At 42.3% G+C, this 9,806-nt stretch overlaps 1 protein-coding gene across 1 annotated transcript in view; it reads left to right on the forward strand.

The window, feature by feature from the left end:
• LOC310865435 (coiled-coil domain-containing protein 6-like) overlaps nt 1-9,625 on the forward strand; it is a 49,454-nt gene extending 39,829 nt beyond the window's left edge. Inside the window, exon 9 of the mRNA XM_083774548.1 lies at nt 8,053-9,625. Within this exon, the coding sequence (XP_083630674.1) occupies nt 8,053-8,286 (234 nt within the window). The 3' untranslated portion in view covers nt 8,287-9,625. The remainder of the gene's footprint in view (nt 1-8,052) is intronic.
• Nucleotides 9,626-9,806: the final 181 nt, after the last annotated feature.

Genomic DNA, 9,806 nt, shown 5'->3' on the forward strand with positions numbered 1-9,806 from the left:
AACATGACGTCACGAGCCGCGGTGAAGAGCAAACCACCGCCACCGCTCCAGCCCTTCTCTCTGTTTTTACTCACCACCGCTCAATGTTATTTCAGCTCCGGTGGTCAGCTCACCACCGGAGCGGTGGTCATCTCATCACCGAAAATCCAGACTATGAATAGGCCTTTAGGCAGTCCTGAAAAGAGTGCATTGCAGTAGTCAAGCCGAGAAAAAACAAAGGCGTGGATTAGCGTTTTTGCATCGTCCAAGGACAAATAGGCTCTGATTCGTGCAATATTTCTAAGGTGAAAAAAAGGCAATCTTGGTAACATGATTAATGTGTGAATTAAAATTCAATTTAGAATCAATAATAACCCCCAGGTTCTTTACTGTACTGTTACTTTCTACAGTCAGGTTGCCAAGTCTGCTAATTACTTGCGCAAGCAGAGCGCGCAAGTAATGTTTTCGCCTGGTCTCCTTCGTCGTGACAGCTGTTCCGCCATTCGATGCTTACGCAGAAAAACATCAAATCTGTGCCTGTGTTGCTGGACCAAATGACCACAAATGACCATATCTCTTACGTCATCATTTAGAGCTAGTCATACGTATACTATATACATAATCAGTAAAAAATAAAATAGCAAATTGTGCCTGATCTGCTGGGACCAGAGTACGTGGTGTGTATGTGTATGACTAGCTCTTAATGATGACGTAAGAAATATGGTCATTTGTGGTCATTTGGTCCAGCAACACAGGCACAGATTTGATGTTTTTCTGCGTAAGCATCAAATGGCGGAACAGCTGTCATGGTTTTTGGCGCAAAGTAACCACAGTATACCGCTAATCAACTTACAACTACACACTTTATACAGTATAGAGTATATATGTATACGTATATAGTATATGCCTATATACTATATATATTTCTTACGTCATCATTTAGAGCTAGTCATACGTATACTATATACATAATCAGTAAAAAATAAAATAGCAAATTGTGCCTGATCTGCTGGGACCAGAGTACGTGGTGTGTATGTGTATGACTAGCTCTTAATGATGACGTAAGAAATATGGTCATTTGTGGTCATTTGGTCCAGCAACACAGGCACAGATTTGATGTTTTTCTGCGTAAGCATCAAATGGCGGAACAGCTGTCACGGTTTTTGGCGCAAAGTAACCACAGTATACCGCTAATCAACTTACAACTACACACTTTATACAGTATAGAGTATAGAGTATATATGTATACGTATATAGTATATGCCTATATACTATATATATACTATATATATTTCTTACGTCATCATTTAGAGCTAGTCATACGTATACTATATACATAATCAGTAAAAATAAAATAGCAAATTGTGCCTGATCTGCTGGGACCAGAGTACGTGGTGTGTATGTGTATGACTAGCTCTTAATGATGACGTAAGAAATATGGTCATTTGTGGTCATTTGCTCCAGCAAACCAGGCACAGATTTGCTGTTTTCTTGCATAAACATCAAATGGCGGAACAGCTGTCACGGTTTTTGGCGCAAAGTAACCACAGTATACCGCTAATCAATTTACAACTACACACTTTATACAGTATAGAGTATAGAGTATATATGTATACGTATATAGTATATGCCTATATACTATATATATACTATATATATTTCTTACGTCATCATTTAGAGCTAGTCATACATATACTATATACATAATCAGTAAAAAATAAAATAGCAAATTGTGCCTGATCTGCTGGGACCAGAGTACGTGGTGTGTATGTGTATATGACTAGCTCTTAATGATACTATTATCATACTACTATTATTACTATTACTATATACTACAAGTAAGACGCGAGAACGCGGGAAGCGAACGCAGATCGTAAATTGCAATAACAATTAGAATAAATTACGAATTAGTGAGAAGTGTGTGGTACTGTGAAATTAGTGAAAACAGGGCCGCCACGAGAAGGCTCAGCACCGCTAACCCCATAATATATATATATATATATATATATATATATTTATTTATTGTTGTTTTAAAGCAGTAACAGACTGTTCCGTTAGGACTGTGACTACTTAGCTAACGTTAGTCCATACACACACTAGTACACATAGCCTAGTTACAGACAGTGTCGTTGTTAAGCAGCCACGGGTGGTGTAACAGCGGGACACACAGACATTCAGCCCTTGCTGTCTAGCTGCGCCCTCTGGTGTGTCGTTGTTGAGCAGCAGTAAACAGGACTGTGACTGCTTAGCTAACGTTAGCCCATATGCACACACTAGTACACATAGCCTAGTTACAGACAGTGTCGTTGTGACAGTATTATTTTTATGTTGGGCCTAGTACAGCAAGTTACAGACAGTGTCGTTGTTAAGCAGCGGCGGGTGGTGTAACAGCGAGCAAGTTACAGACAGTGTCGTTGTTAAGCAGCGGCGGGTGGTGTAACAGCGGGACACACAGACATTCAGTGTCGTTGTTAAGCAGCGGCGGGTGGTGTAACAGCGGGACACACAGACATTCAGCCCTTGCTGTCTAGCTGCGCCCTCTGGTGTGTCGTTGTTGAGCAGCAGTAAACAGGACTGTGACTGCTTAGCTAACGTTAGCCCATATGCACACACTAGTACACATAGCCTAGTTACAGACAGTGTCGTTGTGACAGTATTATTTTTATGTTGGGCCTAGTACAGCAAGTTACAGACAGTGTCGTTGTTAAGCAGCGGCGGGTGGTGTAACAGCGAGCAAGTTACAGACAGTGTCGTTGTTAAGCAGCGGCGGGTGGTGTAACAGCGGGACACACAGACATTCAGCCCTTGCTGTCTAGCTGCGTCAGCCCTTGCTGTCTAGCTGCGCCCTCTGGTGGCGGGCGGGTGGTGTAACAGCGTGACACACAGACATTCAGCCCTTGCTGTCATACTAAGTGGCTCACTGCGTTCGCAATTATACTGTATAACATATTTTAATTCCGTTTATATACCTTTTTTTCAACACATAAATTATTTATTTGTCTCTGAAAAACTAAAAAGGGATCCAGAATATATCTACAACGATAAAACAGTATTTCTTATATAGATAGAAACTTGAATCATACTTAATAATACTAGATGTTTATATGTATAAAGTAGGTAGCAAATAGTTACATCTAAACATTAATCATTTCAAACGTTCCTTCACAGAGATACTGAGATTTGACAGTTTACAGCGGTCGAAAGGACTTGCGCGCTCTGCTTGCGCACTAGTTGGCCATTTATGGCCTACTAGTGTGCAACAAGCAAGTATGCACTCGACAGAGTGCAGTTCTAGTTATTGATTATTTTTGCTCGCTAGAACCGATTATGAGAACTTCTGTCTTATCTCTGTCTTACTTCTGTCTTACTTCTGTTCTCACTCATCCAACATTTTATGCTAGACAGACAGGTCAACAGCGGGTCTAAAGCACAGGGATCATCTGGGGCCACAGAAAGATATAGTTGGGTATCATCAGCATGGAAATGAAAATTGACTCCGTGATTGGTAATGAGTTCACCCAATGGCAGAATGTACAAGGAGAACAGCCAAGGAAAACAATACATCGACCTCATGGTGGCACTATTCAGGCTGCTTTACATTTGAACCGTAGCCTGGTGGTCATGCACTCAAAACCATTTCCGTGGAAGCTTTGGATCATGCAAAAACCCCATAAAGGCCATATTTTCTTCAGAACGCACTTTTTGCTACTCCTCCAGCTTTGAGTAAGGTGCTTGTTTTGAATCCATCATCTGATAGACCCCAGAATTGAATCACCCATTTAAAGTTAGAGGCTGCGTTGTTTAGAGTCAAACGCAGTGCCAAAGCAAATTCACTTGGACCCATAGACATAGAGGGCACCACAAAGGCTAGTACAAATGTCACTGTTGCAGGAACATGATTATTTCTGTCCTTGTGAATCTCTAAGCCAATAATTTGATCGGTCAGTAGGAGACCCAGACATCAAATTATTGAATTCGGAATGCGACAATAAATCTCCATGAATTGTGTGTGTGTGTGTGTGTGTGTGTGTGTGTGTGTGTGTGTGTGTGTGTGTGTGTGTGTGTGTGTGTGTGTGTGTGTGTGTGTGTGTGTGTGTGTGTGTGTGTGTGTGTGTGTGTGTGTGTGTGTGTGTGTGTGTGTACCGTATACAGTGTATATAATATATGTATCTTTTACTAATTTAAAACACTGCCATTTTTAAGCCTTATTTCAATTATGATATGTGTTGTTTATTTTAATTATGGTTCCATTCATTTCAAGTTTTATATAGTAGGGTGAGACCTAGACCTCGCTGCCCTTCCAGCCAATAGCAAATGAGCAATATGAGAGTTTGACTTTCTGGGTTAAGTAAGGCTTATACACATAACAGGTAGAAGAATAGCCCCTCTCTGACTCAACTTGGCAAGTGTCTGGTCACCTTTCATTAAGCAATAGAAAATGTCCACGTCTCACTTGGCCTGAGAATCTTTCCCAGTCTGTCGGTGTTTGTGTATTCTGGTCACTGGGTCCCATCATGTCTAGATCAAATCTCTGACACCTACTAGAATCTACCATTAGAAATCCCTTGCTCCTTCATATAATCTAGCCTCTTTTTGAAAACCAGTATGATTTATCAGTCCTAATATATATATATATATATATATATATATATATATATATATATATATATATATATATAATATAGGATATATAGATATATTCTATATATATATCCCTCCACAACACAACACATGTGTTACATTTTGTAATGTGGAGAATACCTTGAATGACCAGTCTGTTGAGACCATCCATAGCCTATTCTCTGTTAGCCCCATATGTGCCCTCTCCCTACGCTCATTCTGTAGCTCCGAGATGAGGTCACACACTGGGCCCCTCCCACCGCGTTTCAGAAACGGTGCAAGTTTCCGCAAACATCGTTTCTTATCCTTACCAGACCATTAATCCAAAACGTGTAGGGCCGATGCAGGTTTACACTAATTCAAACTTAGGATCGGCCCAGAAAATCCAACTCGCCATTTGAACTGAGCCCTTACGTCCCGTCTTTTGTCAGTCGCTTCCATGTTTATCAAGGAAGTTTAAAAGCTTTAGCGCCTCCCCGGCGCCTCCCCTGGTCGAAAATCTCCAACCGACTTCAGTTCACTCGACATGCACGCGCACACGCACACTTCCTTGATAAACATGGAAGCGACTGACAAAAGACGGGACGTAAAGGCTCAGTTCAAATGGCGAGTTGGATTTTCTGGGCCGATCCTAAGTTTGAATTAGTGTAAACCTGCATCGGCCCTACACGTTTTGGATTAATGGTCTGGTAAGGATAAGAAACGATGTTTGCGGAAACTTGCGCCGTTTCTGAAACGCGGTGGGAGGGGCCCAGTGTGTGACCTCACACAGAATAGAACAGAATGAGCGTAGGGAGAGGGCACATATGGGGCTAATTCTCTGTCTGCCATGCCGTTTCCAGTTCTCTGTCCAAAGCACCACTGCTGTGGGTATAGTCACTAAACTGTTAAGTAGCATGTCAGCCCAACAAAATGCAGTATTTCTACTGCATGTACATTTTTCACTATCAATATTTCCAATATTGTTATTGTCATTAAACTTTCAGAGCAACTCCTTCTAAATAGAGCATCGCAGTCCCGCCCCCTCGAGAGACCCGGAAAAGAAATCCCGTTCATTTTCCTCATAGACTTTTCAGAAAGTATTTATTTAAAGACGTTTAGGCCGCGGACAAAGCCAACTCTTGTCGTGACAAATCATGACAACAAACAAAGAATTAGAAAGTAGAAAAAAAACGGCAGGTTACAACACTTTTTTTTGTTGTTTTTCTTCTTTGTAATTATTTGTTTGGTCCAAAATATTGTGTGTGTTGGCTTTGTACGACGCTTAAAAGGTCTTTAAATAAATACGTTTTGAAATGTCTATGGGAAAAATGCATTGGCATTCATTTCCTGGGCCTGGCGTCGTCATTAAAGGGGGCGGGACTGCGACGCTCTATACTGTGCATTGCATTATGTGGATGTCAGGATCCACATGGTATGTGGCTGCATGTGGATCTCAGACTGTGGCCACTGGCCAGTGATGTAGGTTGTCTTGACTTGTCTATAACATCACAAATTGTGAGTTAAATAATGTTAAGTTCAAGACATCTCAGGATGAAAGTCCCTTTGACATCCAAAACATTAGTAGGTACTTATTCTGGGCACGCAGAATAACTTTGGTACTCATCAGTCCTACTGTTTGCTCCAGACAGAGAGAGAGAGAGAGAGACACACACACACACACACACACACACACACACACAGATGGACAGTTACTCTTCTAGTTGGCTAGCCTCAAGGGGAACAGGGTGCCGTAATGACTTAAAAACTATACCCTCAAATATTATATAACATGACCTTAGCCAGAGGATCAAATTTGCCTTCAAGGCATTTCATAAGATCCCACTTTGATGTGGTATAGTCCAGGACGTTTAGGACAGCTTGTTCCCTCTGTCACCGTTCAGAACACCCGGGGATTAACATAGGTCACAGCTCAATCTGGGGGATCACACGCTCTTTTTTTACCCCCATCCTTCTTCCCCTCCAGTTTTTTCCCATACTTTTCCTCTGAGGAAATGCAGCTCTACCTCCCCAGCCTCCCTACTTCTAGTCTATGGACAGTGGTGTCGAGACATGATATGAATTGTGGGATTGTGTGAATACTGTGATTCTCTGGCATTTGTCATTCATTTCCACAGGTTAGAAAGTCAAATTTAGGGCTGTAAATTGCAAAGTTAATCAGATATATCCAGCAGGATACAAAACATGATTCGGCCATTCAGAAAGTTAAAAGTGAAGAACAGGCTTTATTGATGAAAATGCCATCAAGTCTTCACCGAGACCGGAATCATTCCTGCCCTGATAAACAGGATCTTGTGTTCTTTCAACTTTTATATTTGTATATTGAAAGGAGTAGGTCCCCAATCAGACCGTATCTGTGGTACACTGTAGAACTAAACAGGTCCCTGTTTGGATGAAACGTGGGAAACGTTGGGAAACGTGTTATATAGAGAGACTAGTGGGTCCATCATAGACCAACAGAGTTATTTTATCTGTTAATTATGGCATTTTGTTTTCCTATGTGTATGTACTGTATACTAGGCCATCCTAAGCCCAGCTGTGTGTGTGTGTGTGTGTGTGTGTGTGTGTGTGTGTGTGTGTGTGTGTGTGTGTGTGTGTGTGTGTGTGTGTGTGTGTGTGTGTGTGTGTGTGTGTGTGTGTGTGTGTGTGTGTGTGTGTGTGTGTGTGTGTGTGTGTGTGTGTGTGTGTGTGTGCGTGCGTGCGTGCGTGCGTGCGTGCGTGCGTGTGCGTGCGTGTGCCCCATAGTGATGATTTTATTGGCTGAGCTCGGAATGTGATGTATGACGATAACATAGTGATGATTTTATTGGCTGAGCTCGGAATGTGATGTAGGGCGATAAGAGCTCCCCTCACGTGATTAATTTTTTATTCAGAAAAGTGTGGTTGTGAATTGAGGTTTTCTAAATGTTTGACCTCCCTCCCATACTGTAAGACTGTAAAATTGACCCAGGGTGCCCACTTTTTAGACCCACTTTTGTACATTGAAGGTGAATGGGATTTTTGGCCTATTGTCTAGTCTAAGTGAATGACTTATTTACAATTGAGACTCCATTTAAGAAAATAAAAGACAAATGGTAATATTGATTAGTTCACATTTTTACAAAACACATTTGTTTACCACAGCAGTCTTTTTTTAAGACATTGGTTATATGAGCTGTGAACTGTGTCAAATTAAATTGGAAGGCAAATGACTGTCGCCATATACCAAACTAGAAGCAGTGACCCAGCACAACTTATAACCTTTGAACTAGAGCTTAAGGCCAGAAGAGAAAGCGATACGCACAATTTAGACAGAACCTGTTTACCAAGACCAAAGGATGCATGAAGCTTGCAACATTGTTTGCAAAACAAGCATAAATTATGCAAAATGGACCACTGACACTCTTGTAAATATCTCCTTTCAATTATTTTTTTCTCTCTACCCTCCCTCTCTTTGTTACTCGCCGCCAACAGAGGCCGTCCCCGCGAAGAAGCGCCAGTCCCGACAAATTCAAACGTCCGACGCCCCCGCCTTCCCCCAACACGCACTCGGGGGCCCAGCATCTTCAGCAGCCACAGCTGCCGCCGCCAGCCCAGCCCATGGTCCAGTCCATGTCTTCCCCGGCGGCTATGTCCCAGCACGTGGCAGCCTCATCGGTGGTAGCCATGCAGCAGCAGCACCCCTCCAGCTCCTCCTCCCAGCCTTAAGCCCGCACGCGGTCTCTCTGCTCATCGCGTGTGAGCGCCCGCTCTGTGCGCCACCGTAATGCCTCCACCGCTACTGCAACAACAACAGCAGCTTCCATCATTACCGGCCCTGGGAAGTTGAAGTCTCTTACTGCTCTACCAACTCAACTCAACAACACAAACACACAAATACACACATACACAGCATAACCTGAAGCTTTGACGGTTTTGGTGAAAGGAAAAGGAAATAATTAAGCCTACTGGAATTTCGCGGTGATCAGTCCAGCGCTTTGTGAGATTAGTTCCGGAAAAACACACACACACACACACACCCACACACACACATCCCTTATAGACGGCTAGCCTCCTACTGAGCGAAGCCGTAAAAACAAAAAAGAACTGGCAGAACCCTCTCCCCACACACACTCCCCAGGAGAGAAGCTAGCCAAGCTAGCCTAGCTACTCTAATAAAAGGCATGGACCGACGCTTCTGGGATTTATCTGTTCAACTTCCTGTCCTGTACATGTATTTTATTTTTTATTTTTTTCTCTCCTCGTTTCATCGATTACATTTCTTTGCTTGGGACTGTTGCCAATTGGAAATGTTCTGACGCTTATGAGGTAGCACAAATAACTGTCTCGTGGTGATGTTTTTATTTTTTTTCCTGAGTGGTCAAATGATCGACGGACGGATAGATGGATAAATGGATCGAAAGACAGACAGACAGACGGACGAATGCGGTCAATCCTTTCCATGCCTACAATGCCACACTTCATTGCAGTAATGTGTTCCACTCCAGCTCGCACCATCCCCAACCACCCGTTGTGTCAGAACCGATGTAAAGCGATTGCCCCGCAGATTACATACGGCTTTCACAAGTAAGAGATACCCATACAAGGCCGCTCAACTTGGATAGGAGTTGCTCCATCATAGGGCATTGATCAAACGGAGCTAGTGACACTATATGTCAATATTTTGTTTCAAAAAATGATTCAAATTTCAATGCTGCTCTTCAGTAGGAAAGTCATTAAAAAATTAAAAAAAGAAAAAAAAAAATACAATGACATAATCGAGGACGGACACTGGTACATAAACCACAGATAAATGTCGCCTTTTGAGGTGTTTAAAATGTAGTCTGAGGTGTTGCAACTTAGTCATGTACTCCTGTCTCTTCTCAGCTCTTCGCTCTCTTTATCTCCTTGGTGTAGTTCTGAAAGCTTCTATCATCATCCCTATGGATATTCCTCATCACAAAAAAAAGTAATGCTCTTTACACTAAATATACATACTGCTAAAACATTCTAAACGAATGGTACTGTTGAACCTAATTTCTATGTATGATTAAAGCTCTTGAGAAGACGACTTTACTTGTCGTGTTTTTGCATGCATGTTTCTGTATCTGGTATACTGTGTCTGCCAGTGGATCTCAACCAGTGGTCGGGGGACCACCAGTGGTCCTTGAGGGGGTTCCAGGTGGTCCCCAGCTAAATGATGGAGAGTTGGTACAAATGGACCCTTATAAATCTTTAACTCTTGAGTG

This window comes from Protomyctophum parallelum, assembly GCF_964188405.1.
Source record: "Protomyctophum parallelum genome assembly, chromosome: 10".
Taxonomy (NCBI): Eukaryota; Metazoa; Chordata; class Actinopteri; order Myctophiformes; family Myctophidae; genus Protomyctophum; species Protomyctophum parallelum.